Below are 20,350 nucleotides of genomic sequence, written 5' to 3'. Positions count from 1 at the left end.
TTTTCTTTTTTTCTTTTTTTCTTTTCGTTTTCGTTTTCTATTCTTGATGTCTTCGACGTACTTTGCCCATAAATTCGATCTCCGGATGGACAACACGCATATGCCGAGTCAAAGCGTCATTGCGCGAAAAGGTTTTCTCCTCTGTGCAATAACGACAGCGAACTTTTTGCTTTCTGGCATTATGGATTGTGTCTTCGTGTCTCGTAAGATCGTATGGTCGTGAAAATATTGTGTTGCAAGGTTTTCCAGTTGATGGGTTGATCCGCTCACATTTGTGAGGACCTGCTTGACTATTTCGCATGAGCGCCGCTGATGTCATGCCTGCGCCAGCTGTCTGAGGCGTAGACTGCCGATGTCCTTCTCGCTTATGCTTCTGCAGCTTCGCGGGAGTTTCGAAACGGAGGGTACAGCCGTGGTACGTGCAGGTGTACGTGCCGCCATCTGCCATTGCACCCGCGGGTTTCACGAGGTCTACTGTCCCTTCCGTCCCAGGCTCACTGATGCTTGATTCCATCGAAGTCAAGTGAGCTGGAAACTCCGGTGCAACCTCGTAATGATTTCCATTGATAGGAACACTTGTCTCCTGGCGTCTATGTGTTGGGATGAACGGATATTGTTGCGGCACCTGGATGGGACCAGTGACTGAAGGAGGAACTAATGGGAAGTTTACACTGTGCTGAAGTGGCCCAGAGGTGGTCGAGTAACTGGAGCTACTTGGTCTCCTACTCGTCGCCATACTGGCGAAACTTTGATCGGTTCCATCATCCTCCAAGTCACTGCGTATATTGTTCGGACTGAAACCAGTTCCGGGTTGCTGGGTGGGGCTGTAATTTTCCACGTCTGCGCTGTGGAACAACGGCATTTTAGTATCCTCCTCGGACTCGTGATAATCCAGTAGAGCGTCCTTGGGGGATATGGTCTTCGTGCTGAGATCATCTCCTTCTGGCTCCTGTGGCCGTAAAGCCCGGGCGTCGGTTTCGGCTTTCTGTAACTCACGCAGCTGAGCAGCTGATCCGAGACCAGTCTGTGATCGTGGTTGTGGATAGCTACTCATCTGAGGAGCGAACGGTGATCCTTGGCGGAAGGGAGAACGCTCGCGGGGTAAGGCCTTCCCGGGAGACTGAGATTTTGCATTCATATGACCTGTATTTGCATCTTGTATTCGTTCGGTGAATACGTTTCTGTACGGTGATAGGAGATTGATGCTGTTTGGCGGACGGCGTGGCGGAGGAACGGACGTGGGTATTGATGATTGGGGATTAAAAAGTTCGTCCTGATAAATGTCTGAAATGGTCCTGCCAAGCTTGGGCACTGTGCGGAAATCTAGGGTATCGTTGAGCGGTAAGTACTGAGACCCCGCTACTGATGCCAACGGTAGATCCTCACCAGCTTGGGATGATTGCGCAAAGTCTTCAGCGCCCTCACCATAGTTTGTTCGCGGAGTCGCGGGAGAGTCGTGCCCCATACTTGAGACAGAGTGTCGTCCTGAATAAGCAAATCCAGGAATTTCATCCTCAGCAGTCCCATGTTGTTCGTCCATCAGAGCTTGCTTCATTACCATTTGCGCAGCCAAATTCGATTGTGAGTTGGGGCTCGACGGATTATAGTTCTGAAATGCCGGTGCCAGGAAAGAGTCTCGAGTTGGTGTATGCGTTGGAGTGGGCGGGGGTTTGACTAGTTTTATCGGTGTCGAAATAGTTGGTTCCAAAGTCGTGGGGTCTATTCCAGAATCGACACCAGGGGGAGATAGTGAAGGGTTATCCTGATGAACGATATGTGGATGACAAATGGCTTGGTCAAGAGGGGATGCCGGTCCATTTGATCCTACGGACGATCCTGACAAAGCTCGACTATGCGTCTTCGTACTTGACGGCTTTGGAGGATGCGATTGTGTGCCTTGTGGTCGGAAATGGGCGAGTCCCCCAAAGGACTGCCAATCGCTATGGTGCAATCCAGAAGTCGACGGCATCGGACTGCACTGCGACGAGTACTGTGCTGTGGGATGTGTCAGACCAGGCGGAAATATTATTTCTTCTCTTCGGATTTGATTGCGGTTCGGTGATGTGAAATACGTCGACATGGAATTGCCTGCTTCGGTGCGGTTCTGCGTCACGGAGCTGAGCTCGATTTATAACGACTGATCAGAAAGGGTCGAGCTTTGATTTGGCAAAGATGCCCTGGGGATTTCCCTCGTTGGTGAATTCAGCAATATGGGCGATATTTGGTCGAAGTGGAATAGATGATTGTTTGATGTAAACTTGTGTTGGTGCGTGTAGCTCAAAAGCATAGTATTGTGCAGAGAGGACGGTCAAGTTAAGGCGGGTGGCGAAATCTGACCTGGATATACTACGTAGGAGTCCTAGGTGAGCACCTCAGGGAGAGTCGGGCTTTGATTAGTCCTCGGCCCGAGAAGTGCTCCGGGGGAGAAGCAGATGGTGTGGGCAGGGAACTAGAAATCCGCTGATGGAATGGCTTAGAAATTGTCCAAGAACGAGATGCGCGTCACTCGAGGCTCTAACATTGGTGTGAAAACGTCAGCTGTAACGCAGGGGCCATATCCCGGTTAGAGGTATGACTCGACCTATGATGTAGTGATGGGAGACTGCTCTATCGGAATTATGAGGAACAATGATAGGGGCTCTTCTCTATTCATGTAAGTGATGAATAGAAGTTCGTTAGGTCATTCGAATTGAATGTCTAAATTTGATTATTTGCTTAAATTGTATTGTGGCATCCTCTCTCGTGACAATTAATTTGTGGTTGTTATCAGAATCATCATCATCGCATTCTTCTTCTTCGCCTTCACCGAAGTTGCTGGGATCGTCATGCTTGCACAAGTCTCATGGAGGGTTGGTATGAGATACTGACGTCATGGTCTATACGCGGGTCACTGATTATCTTCTAGCGTCATTCTAGAAGGTCCTATCTTTTCCTCTTTTTGGTCCAATCTTCTGTTTCGGGGAGCTTGAACCGAGGTCGGGAGGGTAGGAACGAGCGCGCAGTGTCAGCAGATCGAGCCCTCTGTTTCTTTTTGCACTCGGTCATGCCGGGCATTCCTTCTGTCGGATAGCACGGACCCTCCGCACCCTAGCATTGTAATGTTGCGAAGTTGCATAGCCACACTTATTGCTGGCTAGATTTCTTCGGCAATCCAGTGTGTGGCTTGGACATGTAATATGCCGTGTTGAAAGTCGAGGCAAGACTTGACTTCTATAAACATTAGGTAGTGAGTGATGTTGTAACGGGGCTCTCTCTAGTATGTTGATTTAAATCGAGGCCATAGGCTCGCAATTACTGCATCCAAATAGTATGAGGGAAATCACATGCATAGCTGAAATGATAATTCTTTCAAATATTAACAATAAAAAAATATAAGCATATCATTAAAACAGCACAAAGATATCTATAAAATGTTGGTTTCGCCCAAAAAAAAAAAAAAAAAAAAGGCCCCACAGATACTGGCATATCGCCCCTTCTTGCACGTATACAATCAAAATGTATTCATTTATCATCCTCTCAATTTCACACATACACCGTAGTTCTATATTGACTTATTTCTTAACGGTCACTGTCAGCGCTACTGTATGACCTATTTGAATAGCATATAATATATCGTGCTTCTGCTCCCACACGTGATTATCATTATTAGTACCGGCATATCGTGCATATCCTGCTCCGATTAATACTGCTAATGTGGAATGATCGACGGGTCTCATTTATCTCTTCCAAGAAGGAATACCCATGGACAATTCCTAGTTGATACCATTATGAAAGATTAATTTCATCCAGCAAAGTGAGGTTTGACTTGTCAAAAGGCTCCCTATCAAATTAAAGCCTTTCACTTCTAATTGCTAGAGCACAGCCTGTTCAAAATTTCTTTTGACCCAAAAAACCAAGTGTTAGCAAGTTGTGCCGCGGGTTTAGCCAAGTCAAAACAGAGCGCGGATCGTATGCTGGTCCAGCTCTCTATATTCAATTTCTCAACACTTGAGCGACGGAACTTTTGAAATTTATACGAAAACAATGCACGTACACCTGGATAAGCAAAGTGGGACGAAAAACACAGAGCGCGTAGGAGCCGCCGCCAATGAGACGTACGCAGCTCCAATCATCAGGTGAGTGCCTAACAAAAGTAATACATATCGAAGACAGACAGCTACGTAAATCAGGAAATCACAGCACACTACTATTGCAGGAAATTCAATCATTGAAGATACGAGTAAATTTCACTAAACCAATCGTAACCGCGTTTCAAGTTGTGTCGCGACTAAATAACCGCACGAGACGGATCGATCAGGTCTCTTTCCATGTCACACAACGCCAAAGACCCTATGATACAGACCAAAAACCATTAAAAAACCGTGGCAAACCATACCCAGTCATCGAGCACCATCACACCGTCGAATATCCGACGAGCGAACAGACAAGCCCGCCAATGCAAAACATCTGAGATCATGAAAGAAAGAAATTTATCCACCGAAACCGTAAAGAGTGCCTGCAGAAGAGCTTAGATGATGTATCAATATTTAAAAAACCTGCATGAAACTTACGGCCTTGTCTCTTGAGGGCATACACTACATCCAGAGATGTAACGGTTTTACGCTTGGCGTGTTCGGTGTACGTCACTGCATCGCGGATGACGCTCTCCAAGAAGGATTTCAGAACACCACGGGTCTCCTCGTAGATCACTAAATATCTTGGTAAGAAACAATTCATACAGATTGCCGTAAGAATGGACTTACTAGCTGAGATACGCTTGACACCACCACGACGTGCGAGACGACGGATTGCAGGCTTTGTAATACCCTGAATGTTGTCACGAAGGATCTTCCGGTGACGCTTGGCACCCCCCTTTCCAAGGCCCTTTCCGCCCTTGCCACCTTCAAAAGCGTCAATAATTGAAAGCTACTCCGAACATTGAAAACTTACGTCCAGTCATTGTTTTAGATTGATCGAAAGTGAGGCAAATGTGGGGATTATCTGTAATTAATCGTTGAAATCGAAACTTCCTGGCACTTTAGTGTGAAATAGAGGCGATTGGGATGAGCGGCTATTTGAGGTTGCTTCTGCGAAGTCGCCAAATCACTAGAGGATCACTGGGAAAGAATGAGCTAAACCAGAAGCGAACATGGTGATTCTCCAGACACGAGGTAATTCTAGATCACTCACCTAACCCTGGTGGTCTACCCAACCGTCCAATTGCGGGCTGCGTAGCGGTAACTTACCCATAAGGCTTTAGGATAGACGAGATTCGAAGTACATGTAGAAACTCACTAGCATTTTGAGTCAGCATCAAGAGGGGATATGCAAAATGTTTCATAGAGGATAGTTATATCATAAGAATTCTAGTAGAACAATAATTCCCCCAAAAAGGACAAATAAATTGCAACAAATTGTGACTCGCTGAGATCAATCCGTAGAAAAGGTATTCAAAAAGATGCAATATATCGATACTAGGTAGGTACCTCCCTACCTAATGTTTAGCGCATGGAGGTACTGAAGTACGTGTAGTACAAGCCTCGCATCCCCACGATACTTACGGGGAAAACCAGGGGCTTTCTCGCTGGTGGTTCGCTAACCGCTTATGGAAAGAATCTCGTCTAAATTAGCTGTACTCAATTGGGCGATTGTCAGATTTCCGAAGCCGTTACGGCGCAGAAAGCTCGGCAGTAAATTGTCCAAATTCCAAGTCGCTTTCCAGTCGAAACTTCGACACAAATAACACGCTAGCGAGTGGCACGTATCTGCCTAGAGTGGGAGGGGCGCGCCAGATCACCCCTCTCAAGCGAATCCCTACATAAACCTCACACTACCCTTCCTCCTCGCTTCTCCTTTACATCCACGCCACAATTCAACGATCGCGACCTCGTTTCATTACACATTTCAACTTTACATCAAATCCCATCAAATCTTTAATCACTTGCTGGTCGCATCATGGCTCGTACTAAGCAAACTGCCCGTAAGTTCATGTAACTATTTTTAATTCATTAATATACTGACAATACCGAAGGCAAGTCGACTGGTGGCAAGGCCCCTCGTAAGCAGCTGGCTTCTAAGGCTGCTCGCAAGTCTGCCCCCTCCACTGGTGGTGTCAAGAAGCCTCACCGCTACAAGCCTGGTAAGGCTTTCATCGAACAAACTGAGACCTTTTAATAACCTCATCCTAACATTATCCTAGGTACTGTCGCTCTTCGTGAGATTCGTCGGTACCAGAAGTCTACCGAGCTTCTGATCCGAAAGCTCCCTTTCCAGCGCCTTGTTCGCGAGATTGCTCAGGATTTCAAGTCCGATCTCCGTTTCCAGTCGTCTGCTATCGGCGCTCTTCAGGAGTCCGTTGAGGCATACCTCGTCTCTCTGTTCGAAGACACCAACCTCTGTGCCATTCACGCCAAGCGTGTCACAATCCGTAAGTGTCATCCCGGCATGTTTGAGCGACCTTTTCTGACTTGCCCACAGAGTCCAAGGATATTCAACTTGCTCGTCGTCTTCGCGGCGAACGCTCTTAATTGGGTATTGAGTTCCTTCACATCTGCGCTTTAGTTCCTGGCCTATTGATGTGCTGGTCAAAAAGATGTAACGCGCGTCTTTAATGAGTCGGAACTTGCTGCTGGGATATTTGAGCGGGGTTTAAGGGCTTCTGTTTTCATTTCGGGACAATGGCACGGTGCTTTCTTTTCATTCATGGGTCTGTTTTGGGATGGTCAATTTTCTGCTTTGTACAATATCTGGTGACCATGATGGTCTACGCACGAAATCCATGAAAGGACGATATTCTTCCCTTTTTAAATCGTATTCACCTGATAGCGAGTTGAAGTCACTCGCTAGTACCCTCTGATTTCGCATAGTTATACTAAATCATTGTGAACAAGTAAATAGATATAACTAACACTTGCGGATGATCTATAGAAAATTTTGAGTGAATCACCCTTTGAGGTACATTACCAAATATTTCAGATTATTCACGATCATTTCTTCCAGTGAGTGCTTTGATGCCTAGAGCCACATTGCCTTCCGATATACGCCCACGTATATGTAGGAGTAGAACAATAATCACCATTCGCTCCCGATTTCTTCACCATGATCAATGAAACAACACACACAATGGATATTAGTATATGCAGCAAGGAGCAGAAGTAATTGCGACACCAATCGCAGGGAACAATTCTCTATCATTATTCTAGGCGTTAGATAGCTCCAAAACGCGACATTTCTCCCCTAAAATGGCGCGTTATACTTTATTTCGTAGCCGATTGTTCGTGCGAAATGACGTCGGCTCCATACATTTTCTTGAGATTCTCATCATCAGTTCATCAATACTCCGTAGCAAAAGAAGCGTTGAAGCGAAGCCTTATCGCTGGGGGGAGGGGCTAAGACTGGTATCATGCGAAATTCATTACGTCCTCATTCGCCACAGGCTTTTTCGATGATTCATCTTCTTCAACGAACCTAGACAGGTTCTTGCAAAGGTGTGACGGCATGCACCAATAGACTTAAGGTTAGAAGTCTAGGGGATAATCGTGTCATTCAAACTCTCTGATATAGGATCCAATCTGATAGCCCTGACAGCTCAATCCTCAATCGCAAGTTAGTCAGGAAACGACAAGTGCGTCGTTCGATTTAGCGGCTCGAAAATTGGACCAGCTTTCTTTGCATGATGCCATCCCAACCTTTCCATTTTTGAACCAGAATAAGTTGAGATTCTTGCTCTGGCGAACTGATAAGATGACACTGAATTTTGAGTCTAATGAAAGTTCGTATGGGTCCGATTTCTCTCAAGAGGAGGAGAAAATATTGGAACAGTTGCTAACAACTCTCCAACCCGAACCGTTGACACCTTCACAAGCTGCCGGGGCGAGCAAAGATGTTCTCCAAGCTGACACACGGCATTGTGCGGCGACTTATTCAGTTGGATCGTTTCAATCCAATGATCCAATTCAAAGCACGAAATGGAGGGAGAGGATTTGTTTATCAACCCAGGATGATGAGGGCTCGAGTCCCGCGTATGGTAATAATTTCGCAATCTCCTCCACTTAGCCGGCAGCTAACTGACAAAAAGAGGCTAGTAACGGGGGAAACGATTGATCATCTTGAACCGTCATCGATCCACGACAATGCTTCCGATATTGCAGGCCAAGGGAAACGGTCACCTTTGGAACTTTTCCGAACAGCTCCGAGAAAGCCGCTCTCCGTCACAGACCTTGTATGTCCGTCCTGGTGCGAATTGCAATATTGGTATATTTTGAGCAAATACGGCAAGAAAAGACGCACTTCTGCAATGAAACAAGGCTCTGACATTCATAAATCACTTGAAGAAGAAGTGTACAAACCCGTAATGATAGAAGTTAGGAATCCCGAGGATGCGATGGGTCTCCGGATATTGAACAATATCCAAGGTCTTCGCATGCTCAGAAAAACTGGTATGACACGAGAATTCGAGCTATGGGGCACGATTGACGGCTTGGTCGTCAATGGCATCATTGATCAACTCTCTTTGTTCCACCCAAACGAGCATCCGGCGGATACAATCCAGTGGGCGAGTCTGGATCTTGAAAGGGCACCATCCCGAAGGAGAAATCAATTCCACATTCAATTCTCCGAGGAACCCGACCATACCTTAGCTTCTGGGACTGCGGCGAGAAAGCGTCCGTTTCAAATCTTTGTAACGGACGTCAAGACTCGGGCGTCAAATTCTTTGCCGAAAGGGGTATCTTTTAGACCTACAATGATGCAGCTTATGTTGTATCGACGACTTTTGACAGAACTGGCAACTGATCGGGTTGATCCCCGTCTGATCTTCGCCAGGTACCAGTTGGATTCCTCTAAGACGTTCAGCGAGTCTTTCACTGAACAAATCAAAAATTCATATTGCTCATCCGGCGAAAAGTCCATCCGCCCTGAAGCTCAAGCCAGTGATGTCAGGATACAAGATATGGCTGGTGTTGCGATCGAAAACAATTCGCTTGAGAGATTATGGGCAGCCATGATCCATGAGTTCCGAAAAGCCTTACCAGAAGGAGCTGAAAACGTTGCGGAGACATTGCGAGTGGAATATCGAAGCCAACTGAGTTGTAATATCCTGGGTATCAAAGCTTTCAATTATGAAGAAAAAGTCTTGCGAGACTACCTCGCGGATATACTGAAATGGTGGAAGGGTGAGAGGGAGGCCCGCGGAGTGGTGATTGAGGAGGCTTATAAGTGTAGGATGTGCGAATTTGCGGAGGATTGTACATGGCGTAAGGCCAAAGTTGCGGAAGCTAGACGTACTCATCAATTGCGCGTCCTAGGAAAGCCAGTCATATAGGGCGTCAAGCGCCTTGACTTCATAAGAACTGATACTCATTCACTCCGGAATTTCGTACGATGCGAGGCATTTTGGCTCAACCAGAGAGTCATTTGGATTCAACTTATTGAGGAAAATTTGCCTCTAAAAAATTCGTAAACCATTAAACGGATTTCTAGCCAGCAGTCCACGCACACCTCCCAGATTCAGTCAATATTAGAGAGCAGTGGAAAGTTTGTCCATCTCGTCCCTCCGCCTCTGCCTTTATTTCTGCTAAGAATAATCTCGGCGAATGACGGCCCCCATGGCCAACCCTCCGAGAGGTAGGTTTGTTTCTTGGTTAGCTCGAGTCTGATCAAAATGGATACGAATTAAACTCCCCCCCGTGATCGACTAGACCACGTGCTTGCTGCTCTTCGGATTTCTTGTCCAGGTATTCCAGCAGTACTTTACCATATTTTTCTCGTCCTTTATATTTGGCCACGTCGTCGCCCCAGCTTCGGATGGCGGATGCTAATCTGCCCGGGACGAAAGGTTCCTCAGCTATCTCTTTGATAGGGTGAAAATACGTTCGGATCGTAAACACCACGCCGCCGGAGCGTGGTAGCCTAGTTCAGTTGTAAGAAACTTATCAGATCGATTTTATTTGTCATTGCGCCACTTTTAGCGGACAGTGAGTCTTGCTTTACCTTCTCAAGCTTTGGCGTTCACTCCTAAACCAGTGGTGCTGGATTGCCTGGTCTTTCTCGGCAGTATTCCACCCAATTCCCTGCGCATCCTCGTCCCCGATACTCTTACTCCAGGCTAAATTATCATCGACTTGGATGAAATAATTGTTGCGCAGTACTGGGGACTCAGGTTTCACTCGTCGGAAAAAGTTGTTCATGCCTTTCTCTAACTTCTCTTTGAATCCGGGAACGTCGCCTGAAGTGTGTATTTCAGACAAGGGCATCCCAAACTTATCTTCGAGCCGCCAAAATCCTGCAAGAAGTATAGCTCCAGCAAGAAGATAGTACTGACCATCTGGTCCTTCGAACATAATCGCTAAATCATCCTGAACCATCCGTGCGGCCATTGCCATTGGGTCTTCAGAAAGTGGCCGCTGGAAGATGTTGAATGACTCCTTTGTTAATAAATTGTCCATTCCGGCTGGGGTCTTTCGAAAGAGACTAGGATAACGCTGTGGTAGGTAATCGCATCTAAGGACGTCAGCGTTTATTAGACTACGGCAAGCTGAAGACTTACAACTCCTCGAGTAATTCCACAGCACCATCGAACGCGACTGGAGCTGTCTTGCAACATTTATTACCACGCTCTTTTATTCGTCGAGCCTTCTCTGAGTGGAATTTACGAAATTGGTTGTCAAGCTCTGGAGAATTGTCAACACAGATGCTTTCGCAATCGCACAAGAAACCAATCACCTATCCAGTCATCCCATTGCATAGTGCGCAGCCCCATAGTAATGTGATATTTCCTTGATGAAATCAGCTATTTTTATCTCATTGACAAGAGTAGTTGGGATCACTGGGCAATATCAACTTACGGGCCATATCTGAAGGGCCTGTACGGTAGCGGCTTGGTAGTCTCTACACTCCAACCAGGGTACGGCGATGCTACAGGCCGCTTAAAATCACTAGAAACATAGCCTTGATCTCCGTGAGTTTTTGACCTCTAATTTCGAACGAGTGAGATTTTGTAACGAACCGCTCGGATTGTTTTTCTTGCTTTTGTCAGAGTGTGCCGACCTTGTCGGTATCCCAAGGTGTAATCGGCTCGAAGACCGTGCTTTGACCCTGTGGTTCACATAAAAGTAAAGCCAAGCAAACCCAGCCGCGGCAAAGGCGGCGATATATAAAGCGGGCGGAAAGTGAAGGGCAAAGCCGCCGTTTCTCTCTATTGGATAATAAAAATTGGGAGACTTTTTCGCGGTCGCCAGTTCAATCATTCTCTGAGTTTTGGAGCCCTCTAATTAGAGAGAATCAGATTCGGCTGCGGAGAGTTGTGATTTAGCCGGCGGCAGAAGACGGCACCGACGAGCTTTTGAGCGCGGTGAGAAAGTGTGCCTTATTGAAAGGTAATGCAGTTTGGTAGTATGATATTCGTTCTGTGAGATGTTTCTCGATGCCATTGCAAATGCCAAACCCCGTCATACACGCACACACATATATATATATATATCTCGCGATAATGTATATGCATGACAGGCTGAACCAACAGTATGTCACGAATGGCATTGCGCTATCTAGCTCTTGCTTTACCTTTCCTGTACGGTGCTTTAATTGTTATCTCTGTATTGGTGGAGAAGATAAGGTAATTGGATAGAGACTGCGTTTCGAACTTTACTCGTCGAAATTAGAGCTTACCGTAATTTTCTGCCAATCCCGAACCCGCAAGCCAAGTGTTGAGGTTGCTGTGCGTAAGGTAAGGTACCTAGTTATCAATCTGCTACTTTTACCTAGGAGAGGCAAATCAGTCAATGGAGGGACTTGTAACTAATTCTAGCCAGCGAGGAAGGGAAACAATTTCCTAAGATAGCTAAACGACCCCGCCTCCGCTAAAGACCCATCGAAACTTAGGCAAAGTGCTGAGCACATCCCAAGGCTGCCTTTTCTCTCTTTCCATTTTTGTCCATTGAGTTTTCTCTTTTACGGAAAATTTCTGACTGGGAAAATTCGGTAGAAAGAACAATCATAATATACATAATTGGTGATCTAATATTTCGACATTGCATTCCCCTTCCTGTCTTTACAGGCGCATCTTTTCTGGCTCAGCTCTACTCTCCATTTGAATATGCAAGCCGGAGAGAACGATCTTCTCTAAGTTGCAGTTATGCCTTCGCTTACTGATAGTGTGGGATCTGCAAATTCGTGTCGGCGACGGAGCAGACAGTAACGACCCCATTTTCTTTGAAATCTTTCGGGCAACAAAGAAATGCCCGGGATCCATAAAGTACGACCCAAAAGACTGGTGCGAGCGCCGTCAAGGAAACTGACACAGATGACCTCCTCCCATTTTTGCTTTTCAAGAACATAATGAGGCTCAAGTTCAGTCGTCTGTGATTCGGGAAAATAGGAATCCACCAAGAAGGAACAATGAGATAAATCAGTCTGGAAAATTGTTAGATTAGAGCCTTTGATGTTGTGGAACGAATACGCACATATTTTCCAAAATCTTCCTTATTCTCATCATTCATTCCAGGAGGCACAAGGTAAGTGCCAGCAAAAACGCCGAAACCGTGCGACGCCTCGCTGAATTCTCCTGGGAGCAGTCCTGCAAATTCGCTCTTGATGAATTTTGCCCGGACTCCTTGAGGTAAAAAATAGGACGAGGGGAATCTGTACCACTCTTTACCTAAGCAAACAGTATCGCCCGGTCGTGTAGGAATCAGCCCATGAAGGGGTCCGTAGATTTTCAGCGGCGCCGAGTAAGCTGTAACAATGCCGACGGCTCTTAAAGCTCCGGCATCAATAGCCACAAGGACCAAGGCCGTGGCCAGAGCCAATTTTAATTTTGGTGGAATTCGAGAAAAAATAGCTCTTGGATTTGAACTTCCCATGGCAGAGAGCAAAATGTGAAGAGAAATTGCCGCATTGACTGCCAAGCAGGGATAGCTGGGGTACATAAATCTTTCCTCTTTGTGAGGTTGAACGCTGAAAACGGTCAGCCAGATATAGAATGGCAGTACGAATACCAAATTTCGAAGTCTAGTTTGGGTTGAAGTCGAGCTATGACTGAAATGGAACTGTAGAAAGAGCAGTGGCAGGGCGCTGAGAGCAAGAATAAACCAGATATTGAAGTTGAGAAGTAGGTTACGCAAATAAAAGTGCCATGGCTCAACGCCGTACAGGTCAGGTCCTTTGCTGGACCCGCCGAGCACGTTATACCAAACAATATTGAATGGCACTGCAACAAGCTTTTTGTAGAAATACGAATCAATGCAAACTTCCAAGGCCTGAATTGGGGTCAGCGATATCAACATAAAATTTCGAATGAGAAACAAACTTACAAGTGCAAGCAGAGATCTTACAGTGCCATCTACTATTCTGGTAACGGTTTCGATTCCTTGCCGGCTTAAGCAAGCAAGCAACAGTTCCTCAGCCAGAAAGGGAAGCATCAATAGTGAAGCAAATGGCCAGCCAACAAAACCCCCAGCTGCAAACCAGAAGATACCCTGAGCTGTTTTGAGCCCTCCTTTCCAGTCCATGAAAGCCGCCATTCCCAGCATCGTTGAATACATGGTGAAGCTGGAAGGTAGGTAGGATACGGACGCATGGAACAAGCCCGGACTCGAGAGCATGACTAGGGCAAAGATGATCCCGATTCTGGGGTTCAATGACCTTGAAATAATATAGAACAACCGCGTCTCACAACCAGAACATATTAGGGCAAATACTCCGCGGAGGAGATAGAACTCTGAAGTCTTGGTAGAGACAAATGGCAAGAGCGACCCAAACTTGATAATGATGGCATGAAAGCTGATATAAAGCCAACTTCGAATCGCATATACGGGTGAATATTCCCATGTCTGAAAGCCATATCCATGTGTCAAGTAATGGGTTGGCTCCCAGTAATTATACGTCTCATCGCAATCCTGAATAGGACTGTAGGCGGCAGCCAGTATATTGACGCCGAGGAAGCAGTAAAAGGCGATAATTGGTTGTACTAAGCATTCAGGCGTACGATTCTGCAACGACCTGACAAAGGTGTTAATCAGATCGAGTTCATTGAGTCGTCGTGACACAAAGGCTTCTGGTGGAACAATTACCCCTTAACAGGCTTCTTCGACACAGCGGCATCAGAGTGGTTGCGCTCGAGGCTGCTCCTGGCATCCGCCATTATGACCGAGGAGCAGAGAAAAAGAACGTCGATGTTGAGGCACCACGCTGTAGCTGTTGGGGAGCTCGTGGTGCTATCGATTGACCTGTGAAGTTGGCCCTCTTAGATCGCAGTTGTGGAGAGGTACCCCGGTACCCCTCTCCTAGCCTCGTCCTGGTGATGAATCTAGGCATGACGCTACCGGCACACATCGTTCTGGTACGCAGCGTGTACAAATTCATTTTCTCGTCTGTACTTATAAGGTAGGTAGGTAGTGGTAACGACTTTGAGCGGTACGTACTGGGTAAACACGTCTCGCACCTGAACCGCGACGACCCCTAAGGACCGAGCGAGGAAGAGCCCCACGTTTTTTAGTCTCTAGTTAGCGTATCTGGTAAATTTATATCCAAAAATTTTCTCGTGCCAGATTGGCAGTGGTAGAGAGATCATTGACCGCTCTCTGGAAAATAAACGGCCTGTTCATTCCGCGCTATCGCATCGAATTCAAGTCTGCTTTAGAATACGAGCAAGGGAATGTCGCATGTTCGGTAAAATGGAGCAGGCAGAAGTTTCGAAGGAGAGTACTGTGGCATCGCATTCGTTACAAGGCAAGCAAGTCGAGGGGTCTCAGTCGCTTTTGCGCTTAGACGGGGTTATGGAAACGGACTCTGCTACCCCTCCTGGAGGCACTCTTGATGCTGGCCCAGTGAATGCACCCCCGGCGGTGCCGGTAGATATGGGACCCAGAGGACCCGCCACAACCGCTGCCACACCTTCGCAACAACAGCAACTGTCTGATCAAGGTACTTCATCACAGCCTGGATTGAAGCTCGACCCAGAGTTTCTTCGTGCGGCTGAGATGAACAGGGGAGACAAGGATGCTGAATGGCGATTTGATTCTTCAGATGCGGAGTCCTCATCCTCTGACAGCAGCAGCGATGAGTCGTCGGAAGAAGAGAGTGACGACGAAGAGTATGAGCTGTTGGATCCGGAGGAACAGGCTAGGATACTCATGCAGGATGCTGTTTCTGATGACGAAGGACATGGAAAGGCCTCAAAAGGGAATTCTTCTGGTGGACGGCTTCGTACGAAGAATGAGCAACCCGACGAAGAGGTCATCAGACCAGATATTGATCTTACCAAGGACGTGAACGTCCCAGAGCTTGGGGCCGTGGAACATGTGGTTGAAAATCTCATCCTTATCAAGGCAAAGATATCAGGTGAATATCAGGTCCTAGAGTCTGGGTCTGTTGTCTGTCTGGAAGACCGAAAAATCATTGGTGTCATTGCGGATACTCTAGGAAGGGTTGAGCAGCCTCTCTATTCAGTGAGGTTTCGAAACGCTGATGATATACGTGAGCTCGGAATTTCAACAGGTACGAGAGTTTTCTACGTGGAAAGGCATTCTTCCTTTGTCTTCACACAACCGCTCAAGGCGTTGAAGGGCTCTGATGCTTCCAATCTGCATGATGAGGAAATTGGAGAAGAGGAGGTAGAGTTCTCTGATGATGAAGCTGAAGCGGAGTACAAAAAGAGACTAAAGCAGGAGCGGCAAGCAAGGAAAGCTTCAAAATCCGGACCTGGGATAACGGCACCGAACAGAGGACTCAAGGCTTTGCCCCAAAGAGCTGATTTGGACAAAGAGGATGAACTCTACACGCCTTTGGCAAGACCGTCTAACTTACATGAGATGATGGCTGGGGGGGAAGCCCCTGTGGAGGGCCACGCCACAGTGGATGTCCCCGGCTATGCAAGGCCCGCACGGGGATCGAAAGACTCAATGCATCGTGATAGACGTTCATCTGGCCGCCGACAAGGCAATTTCAGAAATCGTGGTCCCAGCGCCGAAGACCAGCGAATGTCTAATCGTGCGATGCCTGCTAATAGCGCTGTCAGTTCGACCGATCGTTTTGGCGGTGCAACGCCTATGATCCCTTCTGCGGGTTTCGGACAGTATGCGCCTTTGCAACAGGCACCGGTGCCATTCCAGCATTTTTATCCTCCACAACCTTTTGTGTGGCCTCAGGGCTACGGCGCGGCTGCGAATCCATTCTTTGCCGGACCGAATATGCTGCATCAACCAATGCCCAATTCTGGCGCTAGCCTGCAGCCTGGCGCTTTTGTTAATCCAGCTTTCTTCTTCAATCAGCAGTCAGGATTCGATCCAACAGTAACTGCGTCGCCATCACAGGTTGCGCCCGGCAATAGCGGCTCTTTTTCTTCAGTACAGCATCCTCCACATAACGTGCGAACACCGGCGGACACTGCCAACACCGTCACAAATGAATCAGACTCTGATGCTGCCTTTCGCGCCGCGCAAGAAAAGCTCAACATTCTCCGGAGCTTGAGTCAAAATCCTGCCTCTTGAGAGACACAAGAAGGCTACGCAAATTGCACCTTCTTTAACTACGGCGGCTGCTGAGTTGCCAAAGCACAGATGAATCATCAGGAACATCCGTTCGCATTGCTAAAACTCGGCAATTAATGTCATGCCTTATGATGGCGAACCCCTCCCTTGCTATCCCTCAAATCTCCTTGATGGTTTTGCGTGCACGCCGCTTTTTGATTCTACAAAGAGAGCGAGGAATGTTACCCGGGGGAAAGGGGAAACAGGAAGGGAGGATGAGAAGTTCCATTCCCCATGTATCCCTATACCTTTTTTCTCGTGTTGCAAACCCAGGGAGAATAAACGCCGTGATACATACAGAGAACGGCAAAGCCACTGCTAATATCAGGTAGTTAATGGCTCATGGTATAGCCGTCATTTTACGCTGCTGGAAGACTTCATTCTGGCTATCAGGACTGATGGACAGTGATGGTACCAGGAGGAGATCACTTGGGTGCCGGTTAGGGCGCATCGGATCAATTTTCTGAGCAATATGATGAGTTGAAATTTTGAAGGAGTATAAATGTATCGAAATTCAGCTTCGTGCATCATGATTATCATTGTAGGGCGTGCTGTTGTTATTGCTCCTAACGCTTCCCCGTCACAGTCCAACGTCCCTAAAAAAAGGGTTGTTTGATGACTGGCCGTTTCTGAAACACTCAGATCAGGACGGCACCCTGAAATAAAATGGAAAGGAGTCGCCAACCATTCCTAATATGGACTAACTTCACACGGAACGACCTGAAAGGTTACGTCCCTGAAGCAAACCTTCCTCTAAAAGGAAACATCGTCATACACAGCCTTGTCTTTGGATTGCAGGTAACTCAACGAAGTAGAGAATGGAATGGCCCCCTTCCTGACCCCTTAATTCTTCTTCAGTATACAGAAGTAGCGTAAACACATATAATTCGAAGATGCGAGAGCATGCTGATGAGGCAATCATGTGAAAACATTTCTCCAAAATACAATGACCATGATAACAATGAAAAACAAAAGCGTTGTAGGGGCCAAAGAAAACCAATGAAGGGTATTGAATGACCTTTAATCAAATTAAGGTGAAGTGACTCTACGTACTTATATTGTCACGCTGTCAGATTTTGCATCTGACCGAACACAATCTCTTCTGTCCATTTGGCCAAGCTTTTGCCAATGTACCTTTCGTACTAAATTGCGCAGGACACGCCAACTTAAGCTCACCTACTCCTCTTCTCTTTTCTCCCTCCTTGATGTGGTATGCATGCTCATCACTCATTGATTGCTTGGTCTAATTGGACCTAACATTCTTTCACTGCCACACTCATTTTCTCAGATCTTACCAGTCCATTCCCTACAATTGAATTGTTTGTGAAGAGAGTATTCATTCATTTTCTGGCGCCGTTTCCCTTCAGGCCATATCCGCGTGCACCTACACTGCTGAATACAACTGCACTCGTCTCAAGATCGTTCATTGCTGTCCTCAACCGGATGTGTTTTTCCCGGATTTGATTCCACCAGCGAAAATAAAAATAAAAAATAAGATATCTATAAAAAGCTTACCCCGAGAGGACCTTCATCTTATAATATGCGACATTCAACGCATCATGCTCGTCGTCATCGACAACGGCTTGAAATGCCTATTGAAGATTCAGACGACAGAGGACTTTTTGCACGACGACCAGATGACACCGAAACCATCGTAACCGTAGTTTATGTCACCGCATCCAAAACATTTGATGGCCCAATTGGAGGGTACTCGACTTTGGCCCCTTTGACTGCTACGGATGCAAAACAGCAGGCTGCGCCTACGGGATCAGGCTCAGCAGTTGGTCGCGGCTCTGCTGCTTCATCACAGGGCAACATGAATGTTCAAGCTCCCAGTGTCGGATCAAGCAGCAATTTACGTGCAGCATCTGCAGCTTTGACTGCTTCCTCGAGCTCGACGGCTGTTGTCGAAACTACAACTGCAAAACCGGAACCTTCTTCAAACTCGACCAGTATGGGCAGTGGGGCCAAAGCAGGCCTTGCCCTTGGTGTTTTGGCCGGGCTGGGCTTGGGTCTGGCTTTGGTACTTTTCCTGATTCGCCGAAAAAAGCAGCAGCAGCGATCAACATACGGCAAAGCAAATGATGAGAAAACCAAATCTCGCGGCGTTTCTGCCAGTTCCACAAATCCTGGCTCGTCAACCTCAAGTCTTGTGATGACGACTGCGGCCGCTCCGAGGTTAAGCCTGAAACCTGTCGCTGCGCTTCTGCCAATGCTTGGCCGCCACAGAAACTCAACTCTCGCCTCGCCCAATGCTCCCTCACCAGACGGCGTGGCTCCTACCAAAGCCAAGCAAATCTCGTCGGTACTGCCATCACAGCTGGGAGAAGGGCAGAAACAGGAATTCGGCGAAGCTAACCAATTCAACAATCCCCGAAACCCATTTGGTAATCATGCAGAGAGATCATATCATGGGGAATATAACGATGCGCAAGCAATGGCACAGCCCCAGACACAGACAGACGGAGTACGCGGCCAAGAAACGGCTTCACAGTCCTCGGAGAGTCAGAACGTTGGTGTTGCATCTGCTGTTCCTAGGCCAGATCCAGAGGCAACAGTAACTACAGCATCTCATTACGAAAGTGTCACCGAGCTGAACCCCGCGCAAACTTCTGCAACGACAGTAGATGCCAAAAATTCGGGCTGCATCATGCCTTCCCAGCCGAAGGGTAATGCACCTTTTCAAGGTCCAATTATGTTGAACGTGCATCGGGTTCAGATGGATTTTAAGCCTTCTATGGACGACGAACTAGAATTGCATGCTGGCCAGCTGGTGCGGCTCTTACATGAATATGATGATGGTTGGGTATGTTGACCTGTCGGAGCAGACAATTCACTTGACTAATAAGCGTCTAGGCTTTGTGTATCCGCTTAGATCGGTCTCAGCAAGGAGTTGTTCCACGCACTTGCTTATCAGCCAATCCTTTGAAACCACGCATTGGAGATCATAAGCCGTCTCGCATCCTTGACCCTGCACCGTCCGAGGCAATTTTTCAAAAGCTGGATGAAGCGTCAAGCTCTCCAACAGATTCTTCCTCCCCAGTGTCAAGCTCCCTCGGAGAGCCAAACGAGGAACGGCACACGCCGCAAACCGCGTGTGGGAGTCCCTCAACCTCTCTTTCAGATAGTGACGGGCAGGTCAAAAGCACCTTGCCCGATCCTGATACCCGAAACGAACATTCAATGACGATGAACACTCGGCCGAGGTGCAACTCTGAAAGTCAAGCCTTGGTCTCAATTACGTCTTCTTTAGAGCGGGCAGCTCCTATCCATCATGAAGCTACCCATCGAATGAGTCTTGGTAACCAACCACACATCCAAGCAAGGCCAGCATTGAATCGGAAACCGGTGCCCGGCCAGGCTCTCTAGTCTCCCCTGAACATTCTTTGTGAAAGGTACGTTGATACGTCGCAGCCGTACTCTTTCTCCTGCGGGATCGACATGTATGGGTATTCATCGCAATGGTTTCCACGTCTTATTGGATGACCTTACCAATATTTTCGTCTTAAAATATTGGATAGAGGATTGAGGTTAGAAAGTTGACCAATCCGAGGAAAGCTCCAAGTTGAATATATGACTCCTCATCCACATTTATTATTTGATAACGTTTTATGCTGAGAGACTTGCCCTTCTTCCCGTACCTTGCAATCTCCTTTCTCATACCTGAAGTATTTAGCCGGCCTTTCTTCATTTGCATGTCTCAATTTATTTGCATATAGTTATGATATTTGAACAATAATCCTTTTGGAGGTCTAACGCTTTTCTAAACTTTTATGCGGCACTGGTCCTTCTAGTGACTTGTGGTGCGCATGATTAGCTGTCGCAAATTTCCCGCTGTGAGGAAAAAA

General features: G+C 47.1%; 7 protein-coding genes across 7 annotated transcripts; 4 read left to right on the top strand and 3 right to left on the bottom strand.

Annotated features, from left to right (window-relative positions):
• Positions 1-37: 37 nt before the first annotated feature.
• Positions 38-2,080, bottom strand: L228DRAFT_265686 (hypothetical protein; the record flags this gene model as incomplete). Its single annotated transcript, XM_018334750.1, has 1 exon — positions 38-2,080. One exon carries the CDS (start codon positions 2,078-2,080, stop codon positions 38-40), a length of 2,043 nt encoding a protein of 680 aa, XP_018190766.1.
• Positions 2,081-4,469: 2,389 nt separating this feature from the next.
• On the bottom strand, positions 4,470-4,878 carry L228DRAFT_207716 (histone H4; the record flags this gene model as incomplete). Its single annotated transcript, XM_018329733.1, has 3 exons — positions 4,470-4,495; positions 4,551-4,688; positions 4,743-4,878. Coding segments are annotated over 3 exons (300 nt in total), but the record flags the coding sequence as incomplete, so codon positions are not given.
• An 825-nt stretch (positions 4,879-5,703) lies between these two features.
• On the top strand, positions 5,704-6,769 carry L228DRAFT_255123 (histone cluster 1, H3g protein). The gene is made up of 4 exons (XM_018333871.1): positions 5,704-5,959; positions 6,011-6,118; positions 6,179-6,406; positions 6,457-6,769. Exons 1-4 carry the CDS (start codon positions 5,935-5,937, stop codon positions 6,504-6,506), a joined length of 411 nt encoding a protein of 136 aa, XP_018190764.1. The 5' UTR covers positions 5,704-5,934; the 3' UTR covers positions 6,507-6,769.
• Positions 6,770-7,861: 1,092 nt separating this feature from the next.
• On the top strand, positions 7,862-9,301 carry L228DRAFT_265683 (hypothetical protein; the record flags this gene model as incomplete). The annotated part of the gene is made up of 2 exons (XM_018334749.1): positions 7,862-8,005; positions 8,057-9,301. The coding sequence occupies 2 exons, from the start codon at positions 7,862-7,864 to the stop codon at positions 9,299-9,301; spliced, it is 1,389 nt and encodes a 462-aa protein (XP_018190763.1).
• A 334-nt stretch (positions 9,302-9,635) lies between these two features.
• On the bottom strand, positions 9,636-14,116 carry L228DRAFT_265682 (glycosyltransferase family 22 protein; the record flags this gene model as incomplete). Its single annotated transcript, XM_018334748.1, has 9 exons — positions 9,636-9,888; positions 9,970-10,479; positions 10,526-10,649; positions 10,702-10,754; positions 10,824-10,951; positions 12,124-12,387; positions 12,438-13,232; positions 13,287-13,974; positions 14,046-14,116. The coding sequence occupies 9 exons, from the start codon at positions 14,114-14,116 to the stop codon at positions 9,636-9,638; spliced, it is 2,886 nt and encodes a 961-aa protein (XP_018190762.1).
• A 370-nt stretch (positions 14,117-14,486) lies between these two features.
• Positions 14,487-16,816, top strand: L228DRAFT_63924 (NAF1-domain-containing protein). Its single transcript, XM_018336792.1, has one exon. The coding sequence runs from the start codon at positions 14,637-14,639 to the stop codon at positions 16,461-16,463; it is 1,827 nt and encodes a 608-aa protein (XP_018190761.1). The 5' UTR covers positions 14,487-14,636; the 3' UTR covers positions 16,464-16,816.
• Positions 16,817-18,090: 1,274 nt separating this feature from the next.
• On the top strand, positions 18,091-19,871 carry L228DRAFT_236326 (hypothetical protein; the record flags this gene model as incomplete). Its single annotated transcript, XM_018330813.1, has 2 exons — positions 18,091-19,308; positions 19,359-19,871. 2 exons carry the CDS (start codon positions 18,091-18,093, stop codon positions 19,869-19,871), a joined length of 1,731 nt encoding a protein of 576 aa, XP_018190760.1.
• Positions 19,872-20,350: the final 479 nt, after the last annotated feature.

This window comes from Xylona heveae (genome assembly GCF_001619985.1).
Source record: "Xylona heveae TC161 unplaced genomic scaffold L228scaffold_2, whole genome shotgun sequence".
Classification (NCBI taxonomy): domain Eukaryota; kingdom Fungi; phylum Ascomycota; class Xylonomycetes; order Xylonales; family Xylonaceae; genus Xylona; species Xylona heveae.
This window is presented reverse-complemented; position numbering and strand designations above follow the sequence as displayed.

What these genes read in the sequence shown, in the direction of transcription:
- L228DRAFT_255123 (XM_018333871.1), top strand. Translation starts at nt 5,935, where the DNA reads ATGGCTCGTACTAAGCAAACTGCCC. An exon ending in TCGTACTAAGCAAACTGCCC is followed by an intron (nt 5,960 to 6,010) that starts GTAAGTTCATGT and finishes ACAATACCGAAG; the next exon opens with GCAAGTCGACTGGTGGCAAG. An exon ending in CGCCAAGCGTGTCACAATCC is followed by an intron (nt 6,407 to 6,456) that starts GTAAGTGTCATC and finishes ACTTGCCCACAG; the next exon opens with AGTCCAAGGATATTCAACTT.
- L228DRAFT_63924 (XM_018336792.1), top strand. Translation starts at nt 14,637, where the DNA reads ATGTTCGGTAAAATGGAGCAGGCAGAAGTTTCGAAGGAGAGTACTGTG.